Raw genomic sequence first — 23,616 nt, forward strand, 5'->3', positions numbered from 1 at the left:
TTGTTAGTTATAACAGAAGGGGCGGGGTCATAAAGCTGAATAGGGAAAAGCGGACAGAATTTATATTTTGCTTTTGCTGCATATTGCACTTCACTTAGTTTTTTTTATTGTTTATTTAATGCTAAGTAATCGGTTTTAGAATTGATTTAGCAAAGCTGAAAAACCACGGAACAGCGAAGGGGAAAAAAAACCCGAAACACATACAGTAACTGGTAGCAAGGGTGTCATCCGTTTTCACAATGAATAAAGTCGATCTAGAGGCGGGAGACCCAGGTGGAGACCCCTCCCCTCTATTCTCCTGGGCAGAGGTAGGGGAGTGCGCGTGGAAAGAGGCGAGGGAATCGTTTTAACCGGCTCAGCAGGACCCTCTGGGTCTCATTGTCATTACCCCTCTCCCCTCCTCAAAGGCATCAATTTACCCTTTGGGAGATTCCCACAATCCTCTAGGAGGAAGGCGGGATGAAGATGATGGAGGCAAAGAGGGGGAGAGAAAACGACCCCCTACCACCACCCAGAGGGAAAGGACCGCCAGGCTAGGCTAGACACCCCCTCTCCTACCCCACAGCAAGCCAATTCTCTCTCTCTTCCCCCTCCCCCCCAAAAAAAATCTCCCTGGGAGAGAGAATATTACATATAATTGCTGGCCTGCCGCCTTTTAAAAACATTATAGGCTACTCTGGGTACCAGTTCCCTTTGTCTCCTTTGTGTAAGTGTGCATTTGCCTCTCTAGACCGAGCAGCAGCAGCTCCCCGGCACTGCTCCGGGGGCGCGCGCGCCTGGCGACGTGAGCGCGCCTTCCACTCTTTGCAATTCATAGAAATCCATCACTCCCTCTCCTAATCGTGTATACACAAACACTCTCTCACACACACACATATAAAACCACACCCCTCTCCAGAGCAAAGCATGCGCCTTCTCACACACTGTTTCCTTCTAAGTCTGGGAGCTTTAGAAAAAGTCTTCCTAGTTTTTTCCTGCTCTTGAAAGGCCCCCCCCCCGCACCTCACTTTTTATTATACTCCTAAACCCAACCCCCCTCTCTCTCCTCCTCTCTATTTCCCCCTCCCTCCTGTTCAGCACTTCGGGTTTCAGGAGAAAGCAGCGCTGCGTCGGACCTGCCGAGCGCTGGTTTAGAAGGAAGCAGGTAAGCTCCGCAAGCGCGCATCTACCGCGGCATCTGCGCGGCAGAGGAGCCTGGCAGCCTGGCGCGTGGTGGGAACTCTTTATCTCCCCAGACTTCCCTCCGAGCAAAATATATTTTTTTATTTTTGAATAGGGGAAATATTTGGTGGGTGGGTGCATTTCCTAAACTGTTCTTGGGTTCTTTATTCTTAAAAAGGCGAGAGTTCTGGCATAGAATTGAAAAGAATGTTCAGATTATCTCCCCCATAAGGTAGTCATTTTAGACATGTGGGGAGTCGTTGGGGGATTTTTAAAGCGATCAAGCGGTATATAAATTTTATGAAACAAATGTTTTCATAAGTCGCTTTGAGTTTGGTGCCGGGAGCTCCACATAAATATAATTAATGAATAAATAAATAGGAGATTTGGGGCTTCTTGAGGATGAGAAATATCCGTATCAATTTCCCCCCTCTCCGCTCCCAATCCACGCTAGGATGTGTATCAAGGGCATGTGAATGGTGCAGATGCTAGCTCTACTCAGAGTAGACAGAAATTAATGGGCATCGCTACCTTAGGTCCAACAGATTGTAAGCCCACCAAGTTGCACTTGGAGCAGAACCACTGAAATGAATGGACCCAAGTTAGCCATCTCTCGATGGCGTTCAGTGGGTCTACTCTGAGTAGGAACTAACAGCCCCCGGAGGCAGAGCAAGTCTCCAGTTTCCCATTTGCACGTTATAATTCTAGCAGTTTAGAACCCCGTACTTACCAGTTTACTCTTGAGTTGCTCCTGTTTTCATTTAAGTTAAATCTGACTTTTTCTGTGTTGGCTTCAAACTGCACATATATGCTGTGTGGGATGTGAAGGAGGTCTTCTTAACACACACTTCTTGTTATTGTGCAACTCCCTGGGATGTGTGTGTACTGTATTTTTTAAAAAAGACAGGCGGTGAACAAATCTTGACATATAAAGTAACTTGCTGAGGTTTGCTTTAGATGGGGAGCCTCGGGAATTGGTGGGGATTAAGACCCTCATTACCAATAGTAGTGTTAAATTCAGGTTTACAGGCTGCTTATCTTGGATCCATTACCAACCCATAATTTCATAACGCAATTAAGGCACGAGGTGGTAGTTGTCTCCCTTCCTCCTTGGATCGTGGCCAAACACCTTCACCCGCAAATCCCCTGGACACTCTTCAAGTCAAATAAAATGAAATAGCAAGGATAGAATCTCTTTCTTTTGGAATAGCTCCACCCCCCTTGAGCAGGGACACCCCATTTCCTTGGAGAACTGAGACAAAGACACATTTCAGAGCTTTTGCATGGGGAGGGGGGGGGTCTATTTCTCTCTATATTTCTCCCTCCCTCCCTTTCTCTCTCCTCACCCTCACCTGAAACAATTTGTCTCCAAAGGATAATTCTGGATCGCTGGAGTTTGTGCAAAAGGTTTCCTAGATTGAGCGTGGCTGCCGTTTGAAAGAGAGTAAAATGTGTGTGTTTATGAAATGTTTCATGCTGCAGACGGGAACTTGTAGAAGTGGCAATAGGTCAGTTTCAGAGGAGGGAAGTATTAGCGACCCCATCTTCGGCAGATGCCCACCCCCCACCCCACCCCCTTTTATGATACGGACATGAAGTGTCTGTTATACTTACCGAGAGTCTTGCCTCTTCCGTTTAAGAGTCCTTTCATCACAGAATCTCCACTTGAGACGGTTTGATTAGGAATATGATTGCATCTTTGTGATGAGACTCTGTTTGAGCTTGTTGGATTCTTTTTGAGTGGGGGCTGGAGGAAAAGGAGGCTATAAGAAGTAAAACTTTGCCCACTAACTCACATACATTACAAAATCCAGACGATTACATGCAGACACACACATTCAGTTGAAACCAAATATAAATATTGTCCTTGAGCCCAGTGCAGTTCACTTCTTTAAATATTGACTTTTCTCTGCACAAAATAAAATATTAGGGGTGGGTGCTTAAAAATGCAAGATTCTCCTTCTAAACGGCTTTTTAATTGAATGTTGATGTGATTATTTTAACTCTTTTTGTTTGTTTGTTTGTTTCACTGAGTGTCCTGTGCCTAGAGACAGCTGTCATTAAGCAGTATGAAATTGTCAAAATTAGAAAATGAAAGGCATCAGGGAATCCCACACTTTGGACCTAAGCATGAATCTTATTAGGATTTAAAAATATATATTAAAAAACTAAGACGCACCATTCAAAATTAATGTTTTGCCACAAGGGACATTTGAAATTCAAGAGGAAATGTCAAAGGGGATTCCTTATGTACGATTTTAGTCTCGTCAGATCTACTCTAGTTTATATTGGGACCCCAAAATCTACCAGCCAGAGCTGGGTGCAAAAGACATTCTGTTAATTTTAAAAACGAACAAATCAGAGTGCTGCTGAGCACACTCGGAGCCTAGGGATTTATTTTCAGGACTGAACTCGCAATCCTTTCAGACACAAACCCCCCTCCTGGTGAGCTGTCTTCATCTCAGCAGCCTAATTGAGGTGGGAAAAGTCATTTTCCTGTAGCTGTTAAAATGAGTGGGAGGCAGAAACCCCAATAGCAAAATCTGCCAGAGATCCATCAGGAGATCTTGACCTACCTTTGGCCTACCCTTGTGTTGGGCATGTCTTGCATGATCTACTAAAAAGAGAGTGGAAAGAATGGTGGCGATCCACTGGTGCAGATTAAAAGCAAGACGGCAGAGATTCTGGAATTCTTACGGTAAAAGTTAAGGCTTAACGGATTTCTGCTAAGGACTTGGTTCACACAGAATGCTTAGCCATGGTTTATTAATTCGTGGTTCAGAACAGGTGTGGGGAATCTTGGGTCCTACAGATGTGAACTACAACTCCCATCAGCCTCAGCTTGCATGGCCAATGCCCTGGGATTATGAGAGTCAGGGCCGGCCCTTGTCATGAGACAAGGTGAGGCGACTGCCTCAGGCGGCAGGATCCACAGAGGCAGAAAATGTGGCCTCAGAGGGCATTCGACAACTGAGACACAATCCTTGGAGGCGAGATCTGCCCCCACAAGGCAGCCTCCACAGAGATCTATTGGCAAACAGTGGGCACTACTGGTCTCCTCCCACCCTAGCTCACAATGTAGTTATTTACACTCTCCTTGGTCCTGATTTGGTCCTGATTCTCTCCTTGGTCCTGATGTGAATCTTCACTCACCTCGTCTTCCTTGGCGGGGACAGGCAAACACTATTCTGTGGTTAGCCTCAGTTGCCAAAATGTCTCGGGGCAGCCCTGGTTATTATAGTTCAGCAACTGTCAAAGAACCAAAGGTTCCCTGGCCCTGGCCCAGTGGCTTAACTTTGTTCTGCTGTGTGGTCTTCTTCTTCTTCTTCTTTGGTGATCCCTCGTAGCTGAGAAAGATTGTCTTCCATAAGCACGGTTTTAAGAGCGAGTCCATGACTGTGGAGGCCAATTCTGGATCCACATGTCCTTTCACAGTGGGGACATAGGTTTCCGGGCGGGAGTTGATCACGGTGAGGGTTTGCCAAGCGTGCCTTCCTCTTAGCGCGTTTCTCACTTCCGTCCTGAGTTCGAGTGTCTTCACAGCCCATGACACCTTTGGTAAAGGCTGTTCTCCAATTGTTTGCCAGCCTATGTCTCTTCAGAGCTCCATCCTTATTTTAGACATACAGTGGTGCTTTGGTTCTCGAACGGCTTAGTTGTTGAACAAATCGGCTCCGGAACGCAGGAAAACCCGGAAGTAAGTGTTCTGCTTTGCAAATGTTTTTCAGAAGCCGGACGTCCAACGCAGCTTCAGCTTGAGTACAGAAAGCCAGGCTTTGTTTTTCGAATGGTTTTGGGAGTCGAACAGACTTCCGGAACAAATTAAATTCAATAACCAAGGTACCACTGTATTTTCATAGAATCATAGAATCATAGAGTTGGAAGAGACCACAAGGGCCATCCAGTCCAACCCCCTGCCAAGCAGGAAACACCATCAAAACATTCTTGACATATGCCTGTCAAGCCTCTGCTTAAAGACCTCCAGAGAAGGAGACTCCACCACACTCCTTGGTAGCAAATTCCACTGCCGAACAGCTCTTACTGTCAGGAAGTTCTTCCTAATGTTTAGGTGGAATCTTCTTTCTTGTAGTTTGAATCCATTGTTCCGTGTCCGCTTCTCTGGAGCAGCAGAAAACAACCTTTCTCCCTCCTCTATATGACATCCTTTTATATATTTGAACATGGCTATCATATCACCCCTTAACCTTCTCTTCTCCAGGCTAAACATACCCAGCTCCCTAAGCCGTTCCTCATAAGGCATTGTTTTCAGGCCTTTGACCATTTTGGTTGCCCTCCTCTGGACACGTTCCGGCTTGTCAGTATCCTTCTTGGACTGTGGTGCCCAGAACTGGACACAGTACTCCAGGTGAGGTCTGACCAGAGCAGAATACAGTGGTACTATTACTTCCCTTGAACTAGATGCTATACTCCTATTGATGCAGCCCAGAATTGCATTGGCTTTTTTAGCTGCTGCATCACACTGCTGACTCGTGTCAAGTTTGTGGTCTACCAAGACTCCTAGATCCTTTTCACATGTACTGTTCTCAAGCCAGGTGTCACCCATCCTGTATTTGTGCCTTTCATTTTTTTGGCATTATTTTGGCATATCGTTATGTTTAACTGGTGATATATCACAATGTTGAAAACCGGATATCACCCAGCCCTACCCCAAGCCTACTGTTACCCTTTGTAGGAAGACAGAGCTCTCTGTGTTGTGTGGTACAACCTGGCCTGTGGCCCCTAAGCCAGCCTTTGGCCGTGGTGAAGGATTTTGTTCCGTTGCAATGGTTGAGATAAGATTCAGGTGCCAGGCTGATCAGCTCCCATATGTGGAGGGACTTGCAACTTGCTCCCCATGGCAATTTGCTCCCCCAAGAGGCCACGATGGCCACGAACGTGGATGGCTACAAAAAAAGGATTGGACAAATTATTGGAGGACAAGATGCCTACTAGCCACAATGGCTATGCTCGGTCTCCATGGGACGCGGGTAGCGCTATGGTCTAAGCCTCTTGGGCTTGCTGAGCAGAAGGTCGGCGGTTCGAATCCCCACGACGGGGTGAGCTCCCGTTGCTCTGTCCCAGCTCCTGCCAACCTAGCAGTTCGAAAGCTCACCAGCGCGAGTAGATAAATAGAAGGTAAATGGCATTTCCGTGCGCTCTGGTTTCCATCACAGTGTCCCATTGAGCCAGAAGCGGTTTAGTCCTGCTGGTCACATGACCAGGAAAGCTGTCTGTGGACAAACACTGGCTCCCTCGGCTTGAAAGCGAGATGAGTGCTGCAGCTCCATAGTCACCTTTCACTGGACTTAACCGTCCAGGGGTCCAATACCTTTACCTTACCATGATCTGAGGCAGTAATGCTTCTGAATACCAGTGGCTGGAACCCACAGGAAGGGAGATGACTCTTCTCCTTGGGTCTTGCTTGTGGCTTTCTCATTGGGCCACGCTGAGAACAGGATGCTGGGCTAGGTGAGCCAGTGGCCTGATCCAGCACCCTCTTATTAGCTTATAAAATCACATTCCTTTCCCCACCTGGGAACCATAGTTTGTTCAGGGTTCTGTGCATTGCAGCTCGGGGGGGGGGGAGGAATGACTACGTATCCGAGCACAATTCAAAGTGTTGGTGCTGACCTTGAAAGCCCTAAACGGCCTCGGTCCTGTATACCTGAAGGAGTGTCTCCACCCCCGTTGTTCAGCCCGGACACTGAGGTCCAGCTCTGAGGGCCTTCTGGCAGTTCCCTCCCTGTGAGAAGTGAGGTTACAGGGAACAGGCAGAAGGCCTTCTCAGTAGTGGTGCCCGCCCTGTGGAACACCCTCCCTCCAGAGGTCGAGGAAATAACCCAGAGATCCATTTTAAATAAAAGGACACATTCTACTCATGTAAAAACACGCTGATTCCCGGACTGTCCGCGGGCCGGATTAAGAAGGTGATTGGGCTGCATCTGGCCCCCGGGCCTTAGGTTGCCTACCCCCTGTTTTAAATCAATAGTCCATCTAGCTCAGATCTGCCTGCCCTGTCTGGCAGTCTCTAGTGGTTCAGAGGGTTTCCTCAGGCCAACTGAACTTTGCCTCTTCCCCAATGAATAAAGCAAGATTCTAGTCCTCGTGGCTTTGAAAGCATGGGTTGATTTAAATAGGAACATAAGACGATGTCCTATGCCAAGACAGGCCATTGCTCTAGCTGCCTTAGTATTGCATACACAGACTGCTCTGGTTATCTCCTGCTTGGACTACTTCAATGAGCTCTACGTGGGGCTACCTTTGAAGGTGACCCAGAAATTACAATTAATCCAGAATGCAACAGCTAGACTGGTGACTGGGAGCGGCTGCCGAGACCATATGCTGGTAACACCGGTCCTGAAAGACATACATTGGCTCCCAGTACATTTCCGGGAACAATTCAAAGTGTTGGTGCTGACCTTGAAAGCCATAAACGGCCTCGGCCTAGTATACCTGAAGGAGCATCTCCACCCCCATTGTTCAGCCCGGACACTGAGGTCCAGCTCCGAGGGCCTTCTGGTGGTTCTCTCCCTGCGAGAAGTGAGGTTACAGGGAACCAGGCAGAGGGCCTTATTGGCAGTGGTGCCCGCCCTGTTGAATGCCCTTCTGTCAGATGTCAAGGAAATAAACAACTATCTGACTTTTAGAAGACATCTGAAGGCAACCCTGTGTAGGGAAGTTTTTAATGTTTGATGTTTTATAGTGTTTTTAATATTCTGTTGGGAGCCACCCAGAGTGGCTAGGGAAACCCAGCCAGATGGGCGGGGTATAAATAATAAATTATTATTACAGTATGATATTATAAATAGGTTGGCCACTGTGAGAACAGGACGCTGGACTAGATGGGCGATGGGCCTGACCCAGCCGCGTCCTTCTTCTGTTCTTGAAAGGGAAGTTGGGGAGGGGGGACACCCACCAAGTTGGAAAGGATACGCGCTTGTCCGGAGTCCTTGGTGGGCCCCGTTTGTGAAGAACGAATTGCCGGAGTTGGCAAGGAATTTAAAAGACAGAGAGGCTGGTTGAAGCAAAAGGGGCGACCTCGGCTTTCAGCGCGAGCTGAATGCGCAGGAAACGGTCGGGGGTGGGATATAATAGACCAGTCCCCAGAAAAGAAGAAGTAGAAGAGGGGATTCCAATGGATCCTTAGGGGGCGCTTTTCTTCTCTCCTCTTGGGAAGTTTGCGAAGCGAGCGGACTGGGGGCGCCGAGGCCTCGCGCGCTCGGCGGGGTCCCGGGAGCTGTCCAAGCATGTCCCGTCTCTCCCAGGCCCGGGAGCGCAGCGAGCAGATGGAGGCCGGCGCAGCGGGGCAGGCTCGCCGCATTGAGCCCGGCACAATGGGACCCCGCCTCGCCTGCTCTTGCCGGCTTCCAGCAGCAGGAACCTCCTCGCCGCCCGGCTGCTGGTGCGCGCGGGGCCCGACGGGCGCTTCCGAGACGCTCGTCCATCATCCGGCGCGCCCCTGCCAAGTCCCATTGAAGCACCCGGAGTTTTTTGGCACGGACGGCGCGACCGCTGGTGGCGCATTGGGGCTCGCCTCGGACGCGCAGTGGGGGGACCCGGGGGACTGGGCGGGGGGGAGGGAGGTGGGCTCCTTCCTCTCATCGCTTTGGAAACTATAAAAATGGGGAGGGGCGCGCGTCTTTTCAGCACAATCTCTGGCTCTTTCTCTCTACGCCCTTTCAAATGCTCTTCCCCAAGGACGCGCGCAAGCTTCCCTCGCCCGGGCGCCGTGGAGACCGCGCAGCCAGCACGACGCCGCACCTGTTCCTCCGGCCCAGCGAAAATGCCAACTCGCTTGATGGATTGCCAAGCGGCTTTGTGCAAATATATATACGCCACAGTGGGACTTTTTTTTAGGGGGGGAGGAAAGGATAATAAGTCTTGGCTGGTGCAACTGGCCCCGTTTTAACCAGACTTGGTTCTTCGATGATCCTGCTTGGGGAAAGGGCGGCTGGACCCAGAGGTTGTACTATTCATTATTACGTTTTATTTGTGGGTGGTGGTAAGAGTTTTTTTTTCCCTTCCCGTTATGGAATGTATATAGAACCGAGAGAACGGCTAAAAGGACAGCTGAAAATTAAAAGACGAAAAACCAAATTATAAAATAGTGGCTGGATATCTCAGTTGGTGCTGAGAACGCCAAGGTTGCAGGTTCGATCCCCGTATGGGGCAGCTGCTTATTGGACTAGGCGATCCTTAGGGTCCCCTCCAACCTTACAATTCTGTGATTCAATAATTCAATGATTAAGCAGTTTCACGTGGGCTAAAGTAACAAAAAGTCCAAGGAAAGACTATTGATGTATAGCAGGCATGTCAAACCTGCAGCCCTCCAGATGTTTTGGACTACAATTCCCATCTTCCCCAACCACTGGTCCTGCTAGCTAGGGATCATGGGAGTTGTAGGCCAAAACATCGGGAGGGCCGCAGGTTTGACATGCCTGATGTATAGTATAGCTCCAGATTTGCCACAGGCTTCGGATGCTTCATAATGATGGTTCTGTTGTATATGTAAGAAAATGAGCAAAATCATATTAAAAGTGTCTGGAGGACGTTCTAAGCACTTGTCGAAATCTCAAATTAGGCTTAATTACCCCAATTATAGATGAATTCTAAAACATTTTCTTGTTTTCTGATCTGGCTTGGGAAAAGAGCAGGTGAATTTAGAGATTACATTATGATTGGAATTAATTATAATTAGTATTAGTACTAAAGGAGCATCTCCACCCCCATCGTTCTGCCCGGACACTGAGGTCCAACTCCGAGGGCCTTCTGGGGGTTCCCTCACTGCAAGAAGTGAGGTTACAGGGAACCAGGCACAGGGCCTTTTCGGCAGCGGCACCCTCCCTGAGGAAAGTCATCTCATCAGTTTCAACAAAGAGAGAAACAACTATTTGACTTTTAGAAGACTTTTAGAAGCTTTTAATGTTTGGTGTTTCATTATACAGTATTTTTAGTATGTGTTGGAAACTGCCCAGAGTGGCTGGGACAACCCAACAAGATGGACAGGGTATAAATAATAATATTAATATTAATAATAAATTTTAATGTGCCGCTTACCTTTCTGCCACAGCGATACCTATTTAACTACTTGCACTGGCATGCTTTCGAACTGCTAGGTTGGCAGGAGCTGGGACAGAGCAATGGGCGCTCACCCCGTCGCAGGGATTCGAACCGCCGACCTTCTGATCCGCAAGCCCAAGAGGCTCAGTGGAAAATGGCGTTTCCATGTGCTCTGGTTTCTGTCATGGTGTTCCGTTGCGCCAGAAGCGGTTTAGTCACACTGGCCACATGACCCAGAAAGCTGTCTGTGGACAAACACCAGCTCCCTCGGCTTGAAAGCAAGATGAGCGCCGCAACCCCATAGTCGCCTTTGACTGGACTTAACCGTCCAGGGGTCCTTTACCTTTTTACCTTTTTTACCTGCACTTCACCAAAAGGTCCTGGGCCAGCTTACAACAATTTAACTTTCAGAATTAGAAACAGGCAAGGTTTGACATAACTGGGCTTCTGAAAGGGGTGCCGCAGAAATAATGTAGTTGGTTAAGGGAGCTGTGGACCCAGAAAAGTTGAAAATCTCCTCTCTAGGAGGTGTCAAAACCGGACTGCCAAGGGGCGTGGCCTGGAGTGATAAGGGCCAAGTAGATCAGCCTGGAGGGCCACATCTGTGCCTGCACCAGCCCCTGCTGCAATTCCACCAAAGTTTTCTGCTGCAGGCATGTGAGATAATCAGGCAAGACAATGGCAGGGAGCCAGCCACTGTGATCAACCATCACAGAATCTAATTCTTCCTTCCTTTGTAGAAAAGGGGCTTTGTGGAAGAACGGGGGGGGGGGGGGGAGAGCGTGCTGCTGCTACAACTTTTTTCTTGCTGCTGATAATGTCCCTCTGTTTCCTTGGCCTTGGTAAAGTAACAGACGCCAATCTGGTTTCCGTCACTTTCGATTCCCCCCCCCTTTTTACATGTTCCTTCTGGTGGAGGAAAAATCCTGGAACATTTACTTGGCTGCCGTTAGCATGTTGGCTGACAAGGGGGACGCTTGATGCCTCCCCACCCCAATTTCCTTTCAGGGCAGGCCATGCTTCCGTTGTGATCTGTCAATTTTCCCAGAAAAACGCTAGCTGGGGGGAAATTGCAACTTGGCTGGTCGCCTATGGTGCACTAGAATGCTTCTCTAGGCAACCAGGCGGGACAAAAATCACCATCAAGTACAGAAACGAAAAACCAACAGAAGTACCACAGAGGCTAACATTTTAAAAAATAGGCCTGAGAGGACAGAAAAGACTTAAAACTAGCAGCGCTCGTGTCTCTGTGGGCTCTGGTAGATGGGGCATTCCATAGCTAGGGAAAACTCGCTTTGGACGTCAGAGTGATGGAGAACACAGAGAAAGGCCTCCTTAAGGTTCAGGTAGGTGCATAGGCTTGACTACTGCAATGTGTTCTCTGTGGGGCTGCCCTTGGACTTCAACTGGAAGCCCCAGCTTGTGCAAAATCCTGCAGCTAGACTGTTGATGGGGATAAGCCAGGCATATAGGCAAACTCGAGGTGTTTTGAGACTACAATTCCCATCATCCCTGACCACCGGTCCTGTTAGCTAGGGATGATTGGAGTTGTAGTCCCAAAACATCTGGAGGGCCGAGTTTGCCTGGGATAAGCTATTGAGAGACCATAACTCCAGGGCTCCAAAGCTAATGCCGGCATTAATTTATGAGGCCCTTAACAACTTATATCCCTGCCCTATCACTGAAATCCTGGGGGAAGACTACAGGCAGTCCCACATGGCTCTGTTGCACGGCTTATAACGACCAGAAGATGGGCATTCAGTGTTGAATGCCCAAAGCCTGCGGAACTCCCACCCCCATGAGATTAGGCAGGCAACTTCCTAGCTGCGCACCAGGCATACAACAAAGTCTTTTGTATTCCAGTAAGTGTTTGAAGGTAATGTTCAGGTTTCAGTTTGTTTCATGGTGATCTTATTGTGTTACTCCGTATGGTTTGTCCGATGCGCACTGCTTGCAAATGCCAATGATGAAGCAGTATATCAACGCCGTAAGTAAATAAATAGCAGCGGAGGGATTCTGTTAAGTTTGAACCCTTCTCCCTGAAATACTAGATTTCTAAATGTGGGGCATTTGTGCTAGATTTTTAAGTGCAATGCATTTATACTAGATTTCTAAATGCAAGGCATTTATGCTAGATTTCTAAATGCAAGGTGTTTGTCATCATTTGGAGGCTCATTCCATGAATGTGAAGGCGTTCACAGTCCAGATACGGATTGATTATCACTAGGCTTTTGACTTTGGGAAGGCCGGGGATTTTCCCGCCAGAGTTTTATTTTTCGCTCCAAGGTCGGGTGTGTGAGTGACAAGTTGGGTGGCCCGCTGCTTGCCATCTGCTTCGGCATCTTCAGCTTCCTGATTTTGTTCCACTGAAGACAAGCCAGCTGTGTGGCACAGGCAGGCTGGGAGTGCCAACCAGATCTGGCAGAACAACCCTGGCGTGGCACGGTGCAACAGCTGGCATGCGGCAATGCATTATTGGAAGGCACCCCTGTGCACATAGGGTCGCTCTTCTATGACAGGGAGACGCTAGGTTGATTTATGGCCGTAATTTGCACATGAAAGCATTCTGGGGCTGCCTTTGCATGTGATTCTTGGGTGCAGGAAAGCAGACTTAGCATTCAAAATGTGTGTTTGTTTGTCCCAATTTTTTCCTACCAGGAAAAGAATTACGGGAACTGTAGTTTACACAAAACAGAGTTGAAATGCACAGAATGCTACAGTTCCCAGGCGGGGGAAGGAATGTGCTTTTAGAAGCCAGGGCCGTCTTAAGCGCCCCTGGCGCCATGGAGCGACGGATCCCTCCGGCGCCCCCCAGCCCCGTTTCCCAGCGCAGTGGGTGGGCGGGCGCAGCGTGGCTGCCACAGGCGCTGCTGTGCGGCACCGCGGCGGGCGGGCAGGCACAGTGCAGTTGTCGAACCGGCGGACCGGCCAGCCAGCGGGCGGGCGCAGCTCGCGGCGCCCTCCTGGCGGGCCGGCGCCGTGGTGCCCTGTGCCACCGGGGGTCTACCTAGAGCCGGCCCTGTTAGAAGCTAAGAAGAGGCTGCTGGATCAGGCCACCGGCTCATCCAGTCCAGCATTCTGTTCTCAGCATGTTGTTGTTGTTTAGTCGTTTAGTCGTGTCCGACTCTTCGTGACCCCATGGACCATAACACGCCAGGCACTCCTGTCTTGCACTGCCTCCCGCAGTTTGGTCAAACTCATGTTCGTAGCTTCGAGAACACTGTCCAACCATCTTGTCCTCTGTCGTCCCCTTCTCCTAGTGCCCTCAATCTTTCCCAACATCAGGGTCTTTCCCAAGGATTCTTCTCTTCTCATGAGGTGGCCAAAGTATTGGAGCCTCAGCTTCACGATCTGTCCTTCCAGTGAGCACTCAGGGCTGATTTCCTTCAGAATGGATAGGTTTGATCTTCTAGCAGTCCATGGGACTCTCAAGAGTCTCCTCCAGCACCATAATTCAAAAGCATCAATTCTTCGGCGATCAGCCTTCTTTATGGTCCAGCTCTCACTTCCATACATCACTACTGGGAAAACCATAGCTTTAACTATACGGACCTTTGTCGGCAAGGTGATGTCTCTGCTTTTTAAGATGCTGTCTAGGTTTGTCATTGCTTTTCTCCCAAGAAGCAGGCGTCTTTTAATTTCGTGACTGCTGTCACCATCTGCAGTGATCAAGGAGCCCAAGAAAGTAAAATCTCTCACTGCCTCCATTTCTTCCCCTTCTATTTGCCAGGAGGTGGTGGGACCAGTGGCCATGATCTTGGTTTTTTTGATGTTGAGCTTCAGACCATATTTTGCGCTGACAGCCTGATGGAAAAGCCACAAGCAAGACCTGAGGACAACAACAACAACAACAACAACAACAACAACAACAACAACAACAACAACAACAATTTATTTATACCCCGCCCATCTGGCTGGGTTTCCCCAGCCACTACAGTGCTCGCTCTCTCTCTTCCTGTGGTTTTCAGCAACTGGTATTCAGAAACATTTGTACTTCCTCCAACTGTGGAGGCAGAGTAGACTCATCATGGCTAGTAATTCACCCCATCCAGAGCTACAGCTCCCTTCGCAAACTACAGTTCCCAAGATTCTCTGCGGAGACTCATGTGCGTACACACACACACACACACACACACACACACAACCACTCTGGGCAGCTTCCAACACATATAAAAAAACATAATAAACCTTCAAACATTTAAAACTTCCCTAAACAGGGCTGCATTCAGATGTCTTCTAAAAGTTGCATAGGTCTTTATCTCCTTGACATCTGATGGGAGGCCGTTCCATGGAGCGGGCGCCACTACCGAGAAGGCCCTCTGCCTGGTTCCCTGTAACCTCACTTCTCGCAGGGAGGAAACCGCCAGAAGACCCTCAGTGTCTGGGCTGAACGATGAGGGTGGAGACGCTCTTTCAGGTATAGTGGGCCAAGGCTGTTTAGGGCTTTCAAGGTCAGCACCAACACTTTGAATTGTGCTCGGAAATTTACTAGGCGCCAATGTAGGTCTTGTTACAAAGGTCCCGGCGGCTGCTCCCAGTGCCAGTCAAGCTGCCGCATTCTGGATTAGTTGTAGTTTCCGAATCCCCTTCAAAGGTAGGCCCCACAGAGAGCGCATTGCAGTACACACCACTTGATAGCAAGAACAGAACTTTACAAAAGTGTCTTGCGTGAACACAGCTTGGGCCGACCACTGTCCTTCAGCCTAACCGACCTCACAGTGTTGTTGTGAGGACAAAATCAGGCAAGGGGAGAAGGAGGCTTGTGTGTTCTGAGCTGACAGGCGTCTTCTTCTTTGGCAATCACTCGTAGCCAAGTAAGATTGTTTTCCATAAACATGGTCTTTACAGTGAGTCTGTAAGCCAATTCTGGATCCACACGTCCTTCCACGGTGGGGGACATAGGTTTCCGGGCGGGAGTTGATCACGGTGAGGGTTTGCCAAGCGTCCCTTCCTCCTCACATGTTTGTCGCTTTCATCCTGAGTTCAAGAGTTTTCAAATCCCATGGCACCATTTGTAAAGGCTGTTCTCCAATTGGAGCTCTCGCAGGCCAGTGTTTCGCAGTTGTCGGTGTTTATACTACATTTTTAAAGATTTGCCTTGAGTCTTTAAACCTCTTTTGTCAACCACCGGCATTACGCTTTCCATTTTTAAGTTCGGAATAGAGCAGTTGCTTTGGAAGACGATCACTGGTCATGCGCACAACATGACCAGTCCAACGAAGTTGATGTTGAACAGGTGTACAGGTGGGAAATAAATGCAATTGGTGAACGGCAAATTGACACCCTGCTTCTTCCGTTACAGGTGAGGCACCTAGAAGTATGGCCTGCACCGCCTCGCCCTCTGCCTCCACCATCTTTGCCTTCTGCCTCCTGGCTGTCTGCCCCACGGACTCCCTCGACCCCGGGCCTGCCGCGCCCCCCAACCTCCCCGAGGTCGGCAACAGCTTCCCGAGCCGGGATGCCTGGCCACACCCAATGATGATACGGACCACGGCGCACCACCGTGGGCACGGCGGCCTCGGCAAACACGACCGGGCCCATTATGGCATGCCGGCGCCCAGAGGGGGCAGGGAAGGGACCGGCCTGCAGGTGCTCAGCCGACTGGCGTCGGGCGATGACCTGGGGTGGATGGAACGGCCCGCAGGCCTCCGGCAAAAGGACGTTTTCCTGGGCTTTGAGTTTCCGTATCCCGAGCAGGAAAACCATGCCCCTGGGTCCGAACGGGTGAAGAAGCAGAACCGTGACCACCGGCGGCACAGCCGGAGAGACAGGTTGAGGCAGCACAGAGGTATCTTTCAAGGGCAGAAGGGGTGATGGAGGGTTGCTGAGGCCACACAGCAGGGCTGTAGGGAGGATTTCGTGGCCCAAGGGCCATATCTCCGTGTTTGGTACCTTACAGTGTGCGTTGGGGGTTGTGAATGCTGGTAGTGGGCGGGGCCAGGTGGGAAGGTGGGTGGGGCCAGAGGCCACTCCAGGCCCTCCAAGTATCCCTATTTTCCAAGGACAGTACAGTGGTGCCTTGCTTAATGAACACCCTGTAAGACGAAATTTTCGCTTAAAGGATTTTTCTAGCGGAGGTTGCCTCGCTAGACGAATTCGCTTTACGAAAAATTTGTCTAGCAAATTGCGGTTTCCCATAGGAATGCATTGAAATTCAATGAATGCAAAAAAAAATTTTAAAAAAAATTCAGTGCATTCCTATGGGATTCGCTAGACGAATTTATCGTTATAAGAATAGACCTGTGGAACGAATTAAATTCGTCTATCGAGGCACCACTGTACAAAGAGGTGTGAGGCGAGCTCATCCACACGACACGGGCTGAGCTTCCTGGACGCTCAGACAATTTATATATAGAGTGGCTTCTTTCAGATGCTAACTCCAATGTGACAGCAAAAAGGTAGCCAAGTTCTGTGCTAGTGCCATAAAAATCCGAGCCGACCTAGTTAGTAGTGCCCAAAAATTTCAGGACAGAGCCAAAGATGATCCATTGCTACCATTTGCTGTACCCTCCCAAGTAGTGATACCTTCTTTTATCTTTTATTTTTATAATTTTTATAATGGTTAAAGTGGTTTTATATTTATTGCTTATATTTTAGATTGTATTTTGGATTGTTTTATGTATATATGTGTATGCTGGTCGAGAACCGTAACAATAAATTAAACTAAACTTCGAAGGACAGTCCCAAATGTCCAGCAGCAGTTCCAGGTTATTATTTGATCCCGGAATGTCCCGGTTTTCCTTAGGATAATAATAATAATAATAATTTTTTATTTGTACCCCGCCCATCCGGCTGGGTTTCCCCAGCCACTCTGGGCGGCTTCCAACAAAGATTAAAATACATTAAAATGTCACCCATTAAAAACTTATAAACAGGGCTGCCTTCAGATGTTTTCTAAATGTCAGGTAGTTGTTTATCTCTTTGACATCTGATGGGAGGGCGTTCTACAGGGTGGGTGCCACTACCAACAAGGCCCTGTAGCTTTGCTTCTTGCAGTGAGGGAACCGCCAGAACCGCCACCTCAGTGTCTGGGCAGGATGTACCCGTTTTCATCGGGGAAATGTTGGAGGGCATGCCACTCAGTGCCTCTCAGCCTGACCTACCTCTCAGGGTTGTTGTGAGGCTAAAATTGCATTGCCCAGGTTGTTTTTCTTCCCCTCAGACGAGAACCGCCCATAAGAGCAGACCAGAGGAGCCCTGATGGATCATGTATGCCAATGGCCCATTTAGTCCAGCATCCAGTTCTCACAGGGGCCAAATTTCCCCAACGGACCTAGGAATCTAGATAGACTGCCTCTGGGCTTGGAGGTTCTATAGGAATGTAAGAAGAGCCTGTCTGCGGGATCAGCCCTATGGCACATCTAGTCCAGCATCCTGTTCTCACCGCAGCCATACAGAGGAGGCCTGGAAGCAGGACCCTCCCCTGTCCTCTCCTGTGGTTCCCGGCAGCTGGTGTTCAGAAGCAATACTGCTTCTCACTGTGGAGGCGGAGCACAGCCATTGTGCCTAGCAGCCATCGAAAACTTCCTCCTCTTCCATGCATTTGTCTAATCCAGGCATCCCCAAACTGCGGCCCTCCAGATGTTTCGGCCTACACCTCCCATGATCCCTAGCTAACAGGACCAGTGGTCAGGGATGATGGGAATTGTAGTCCAAAACATCTGGAGGGCCGAAGTTTGGGGATGCTTGGTCTAATCCTCTTTTAAAGCCATCCAAGTTGATGGCCATTGCTGCCTCCTGCAGGAGGGAGTTCCACAGTTTAACTGGAAAAGTATTCTCTCCCCCCCCCCCCCCGTCCTGAACATTACAACATTCAGCTTCAACACAGGAAGGGAGTTATTGTTTTCTCTCATTATGACGTTATGTATTTTTGTCAGGGCCGTCTCAAGCAGGTCGGGCGCCCTGGCGCTGAGATCGCTCCGGCGCCCCCGCCCTCGCAGCGCGCAGCATGGCTTCCGCGCGGCTTTGCCGCACAGCGCCCCCCCTGCCAGCCCGGCGCCACCGGGACTATACCTAGAGCCAGGCCTGATTTTTGTGCTTTTACAGTGGTACCTCTACTTACGAATAACTCTACTTACGAATGTTTCTACTTATGAATGGAGCTCCGTCTGCCATCTTGGACGCGGTTTAGATAGGATTTTTTCTACTTACGAATTTTTATATAGGGTTGCTTCTACTTACAAATTTTTTGTCCCAATGCATTCCTATGGGATTCGACTTGCACATTTTTTCGACTTACAAATGTGCATTCGGAACGCATTAAATTCGTAAGTAGAGGTACCACTGTATATTGCAAACTGCCCTGTGATGCTTGGATGAAGGGTGGAATAGAAATTTATCAAATAATAAAAAGAATAACGGGACGCCCGCGGGTTCTGGCGATATGAGAGAGGGAGAAGAACCTTTTCTCCGTCCGGTTGTTCTTTTCGCTCTGATCTCACACTCTCAACCTCCTGCAGGAAGAGCTTCTGACCCGGGTCCAAGCGCCCTGTACAAGAAACCCGAAAGCTTTGAGGAGCAGCTTCAGACCCTCCATGGCGGGGAAGGGTCTTCGGCCGGCTTGCCTCCCACCTCCTCCCTGGGCCCCATGGTAAAGACATCCACCGAGGAGCCCCCTGCCCTCCATGCAACGTCCGCCCGGCCCCGGGTGCGAGTCAGGCAGGAAGGGGATGTTATGCCCACCCTGGACATGACGCTCTTTGACTGGACTGACTACGAAGATCTTCGGCCGGATATGTGGCCTTCAATCCGGAAGAAAGGTGTGTCCTGTTTTATCATCTCCTTTTTGCGGGGTGGGTGGTGGGTGGTGGTGTAGTTCAGAAGGTCCCAATCCCTAGGGGACTCCAGGTTATTTATTTCACAAAATTTATATGCCACTTGATTGCTTTTTTTAAAAAAACGAAAACACCCTCGAAGCGGTTTACGGAAAGAATAAAACAATAAACACCCATACAGTGGTACCATGGTTCTCAAACGTAATCCGTTCCAGAAGTCCATTCCAAAACCAAGGCACACTTTCCCCATAGAAAAACGGATTCATCTTTTCCAGACTTTTAAAAACAACCCCTAACACAGCAGAATTATTATTATTTTCTTACCTGCACTGATGATAGTCATTGTTTGGATGGGGTTTTTTTTATCCATTTCTGCAGTCACACAATCAATCAATCAGTAGCTGAACTGGGTTCCACACAGTCACAAAAACAAATTAACTGGAAAAGCCTCAAAAACGCAAAATAAATAGCAAAAACAAAAGTGCCAAATACAGCGGTACCTTAGTTCTCGAACTTAATCCCTTCTGGAAGTCCGTTTGACTTCTAAAATGTTCAAAAACCAAGCCGCATCTTCTGATTGGTGCAGGCCCCCCAGAAACAATAGATGACAACTGTGTTGGACATTTGGCTTCCGAAAAAGTTCGAAAACCGGAACACTTATTTCCAGGTATTCGGCATTTGGGAACCAAGGCATTTGAGTACCAAGGTGTTTGAGAACCAAGGTACCACTGTACTTAAAAACAACTATGGGAAACCCTCCCCAAAATAATTAAACTCGACAGTAAGTTATAAACCAGATTAAAACACACACCAGCTGGCCAGAAGAAGTATAGTACCTGCCTGACATCAATAGGCAGGGAGTTCCAAAGTGTACTATCAATGCTAAAATATTAACTTCTTGCCGATTTGCAACCAGGCCTGAGGGTCTCATACGTTTGTGAACAACCTTCCAGGGCCAATTTCCTGGCAGTGGGTGTGGCCAGAGGCAAAAGTGGGTGGGGCAATGGATGGGAATCCTGCCCATGTAAAACGCAGGTCTTTATATTCCACCCCACACCTCCACTTCCTTATCCTTTCTCGCTTTCTCCCTCGCTAGATAAACAGCGTGGTAAGAACGGGGGCAACGAAACCACCCCCGCCGAGGGAGAGTCCTGCGACCATCACCTCGACTGCCTCCCAGGTGAGCAGCAGCCTTCATGAGGACTAGCGTCGGTGGAAGCGAGCAGAATTGTATGTGGTGTCCTGAGGAGAGCTTGCACCCCCCTCCTGCCCCTCCTCAACCAATCCAAAGGAGCGAAGACATCCACACCACGGCTTATTTGAAGCACCTGACTCCCCCAAAGCACTCTGGGAACCATAGTTTACCCCTCATAGAGGTTCCCATCACTCTTAACAAACTATAGTACCCAAAGTCTGTGACTATATCGTTGTAGACGATCCCAAACTTCAGGCATTGAGAGACTCCAGGGGTTCCTGGTTGACAGAGATTGTGGTGTCTTTAGATACCGTACAGTATATGGTTTTATTTACACCTGCAACCTGAGCATGGGATGGAAGGGCTACCGTAATTTACAACCCCAACAGATTCTTGCTTCCCCGTTAGGTTTCCAGGCATGGAGCAAGACATATCTCTGTGTCTCCAACTTCCAGCACCGGCCAAAAAAAAACTATCAGGCAAATCACAGTCCCCCTTGGCCTGTTGTTCTCCATCTTAGGATACAGTGGCATCCATCCAGGTGAGGCAGGAAAAGGCCCACCTATTTGTCTCCATGGCAACGGAGCCCACTCTGAGACGCAGGACCACAACTTTGGCAGGGATCCACAGAGGTCATCCAGACTGACCCCCTCTCCCCCCCAAGTCCCATAACACTGTGGTCCGTACGCAGCTAGAGAAGAGAGTTTGGATGTTTCGTAACTTCTTCCCTCTTTGCATTGACAGGGTGTTGCTGTGATCTACGGGAGCACCTTTGCAAACCCCACAACCGCGGCCTTAACAACAAATGCTACGATGACTGTATGTGCACAGAAGGTGAGGGGCTGAGGGTTGCCTGGTGGGAGAGGGTTGAAGCTGTACCCCTCCCCAGTGACACAGCACTGGGGAGCGCCAGGAAACTGGGAATTGTGTTCGTGTGTGGTGGGGGTGTAAATATGTACAATTTTTTCTGGCATAGCGTGTTTAAGGAGATAACAGAAATCACTGGGTTAAAGCTGACCGAAAGTCTAGATCAGGCATAGGCAAACTCGGCCCTCCAGATATTTTTAGGACTACAACTCCCATCATCCCTAGCTAACATGAGCAGTGGTCAGGGATGATGGGAATTGTAGTCCCAAAACATCTAGAGGGCTGAGTTTGCCTATGCCTGGTCTAGAGGTAGCATTATTATCATTTTACGATGGGATGGAAGGTTCGCAGGCTATGAAGGACTTGCTCGCAAATTTATTGACAGCTGCCTGCATTATGATGACTAGGAAGTAGAAGGGGCAAGCAGAATATAAAATGGAATGATGGTATAAAGAGGTGTGGGATATAGCTATGAATGATAAATTAACATGTGCCATTAAGGTAAGATAGGGAGGATGCAGGAGAAATGATTTCGAGGAGATGTGGAAGGTGTTTGTCGAATTTGTACTGTTAAAACGGAAAGAAATGTTGAAATTTTGGGAGGCTGGATAGCTGCAATCGAATGGTCTCGATGGTGGGGTGCGCATTTTTATTCTTATTTGTTTATGATTATTACTTTGCCAAAATAAAATAATCATAAGAATAAAAGGGGAGAAAGGAAGGGGGGAAGCACTGGGGAGCAAGCCTCTCCTATGGGGTGCTCAAATCAGTGAGGAGTTGCCATCAGACACCGAGAACAAGGCAGGGCCTGCCCAGCCACAAAGGCACCTGCTTAGGGGTGCCAGCCTCACTTTCGGACTGGCCTACCTTGCAGGGCGGTTGTGAGGATAAAACATGTGTGCAGGGCAGGGAACGATGCATTTGCCGTGATTTATTTACTGGAAATTAGATATCCAGTTAGACCTTTTAAATATTCGCTATCAGGTTTAAAAATCTGTTTTTGTTTTCCTTGCGAGAAAGTTGATTTCTCCTTGGGGTGAGGGAACGTTGAATTTTTCTCACCACAGATTTGCTGTTCTCCTCACTCAAAGCCTCCCCCTCTCTCCCCATTTAGGCCTACGCTGCTACGCCAAATTTCACCGCAACCGCAGGGTGACCCGGCGGAAAGGCCGCTGCGTGGAGCCAGAGTCCGCTGATGGAGATCAAGGATCCTTTATTAATGTCTAGGGTGCTTTCTCTGGCCCTGGAAGCAGGAGGAATTAATTTATAACTAGTGTCACCCGGGAGGGACACAGACCAAATGACTCAGACGCAGTAAGCTGAGCTGGGATTGAGACAAGTGCATAACAGGGGAAGATTTTCATAATTAAATTGCAGGGGGCTCGGGCACATGACCCTTCCCAACTCTTCGATTCGGTGCTTTTATGAAATCTGGAGGCACAATTTTACATCTCCCCAAAGGATTTAGCAGATTTGGTCTGCTAAAATTAAGAATTAAACACTCCCAAGAGGAGCTTGCTGGAGTGTGCCTGCTGCTGCTCTTTCTGAGTCCCTGTTCCTGGCGGGGAGTCCCCTCTTTATTGGAGGCAGACTCCTCTGGGAGTGTCTGTATCGGGAGCGATTGAATACTATAAGCGTGCGCGCACACACACACACACACACACACACACACAGTGAGCCATGGGGCAGAACTCGCACCAGCAAGAATCGCACCCCTCTCGTGTCACGTGGTTGACTGGGAAGTCTGGAGTGAGGAATAAATCCTGCAGCCTGCCTGAGCTGCATTGGTCTGCTGCATTGAGACTTAAAGACCCCAAATCCAGAGGACAGAGACATCACTCAAAGGATGCACCACGAGAATCTGAATTTCACAGCCAATTCCTAGTACTTTTGCTTATTATCCATTCATTTCCACACATCAACTTGCTTCTGCTTCCTATCAGTTGGGAGGAGGCCTGCAAAGTCCTGCCCCAACTCTTCACCCAGTGCTTCCTGTTCATTGCCAAGCTCACCTCCATCAGGTCTAGAAACTTGAATCCTAGCAGCCACGCCATGGCTTACGAGCACCTCCTTCTCATCCAGGACATCGTCTTTTTAAAAATCAATTAAGCATTCCCTGCCAGCTTTCAGCGTCTAATTCATTTGGTTAGCACCCTCGAATCTCAGTTATTTATCATTATTTTAGGAGGAGGGGGGGAGGTCCTTTGGTGGGGAAAGGGGGGATATTTGCCTCGTGAAGAGCATAAGAATGTTTCTGGTTGCAGGGAGTAGATCTCCTCCTGTTACCCCTTTAGTCAATGCCGTGATGTGCTTGCATGTTCCTATTTTGATGAGATGTAAATAAAGAGATAGTTATCCTTCACACAACCACATCCGGGCTCCTTTATCTTTGAAGTGTCAGATGAGCTTGCTGCAAGCACCGTGCTCCCCCCCCCCCCAAAAAAACCTGGGCTGTTTCAGAAGTGCCCTCCTGCCACCCTCTCCCACGCAGCCAAACGGACCTCGCACTTTGCTTTCGGAACCTGCACTGCCCTTCAACATTCCGTGACCAGTCCTTTC

The 23,616-nt window shown here is 48.9% G+C and overlaps 1 protein-coding gene across 2 annotated transcripts; it reads left to right on the plus strand.

The window, feature by feature from the left end:
- The first annotated feature begins 896 nt into the window (after positions 1-896).
- On the plus strand, positions 897-23,423 carry DRAXIN (dorsal inhibitory axon guidance protein). 2 transcript variants are annotated; one of them, XM_088670968.1, is made up of 6 exons: positions 897-1,144; positions 15,524-16,009; positions 18,681-18,980; positions 20,092-20,175; positions 20,935-21,024; positions 22,172-23,423. In XM_088670968.1, the coding sequence occupies exons 2-6, from the start codon at positions 15,541-15,543 to the stop codon at positions 22,282-22,284; spliced, it is 1,056 nt and encodes a 351-aa protein (XP_088527094.1). In that variant the 5' UTR covers positions 897-1,144; positions 15,524-15,540; the 3' UTR covers positions 22,285-23,423. The 2 variants fall into 2 exon arrangements, with proteins under 2 accessions (XP_088527094.1, XP_034976340.3); XM_035120449.3 differs by lacking the exon at positions 897-1,144 and adding an exon at positions 8,572-9,124.
- Positions 23,424-23,616: the final 193 nt, after the last annotated feature.

This window comes from Zootoca vivipara, chromosome 6 (assembly GCF_965207765.1).
Source record: "Zootoca vivipara chromosome 6, rZooViv2.hap1.1, whole genome shotgun sequence".
NCBI lineage: Eukaryota > Metazoa > Chordata > Lepidosauria > Squamata > Lacertidae > Zootoca > Zootoca vivipara.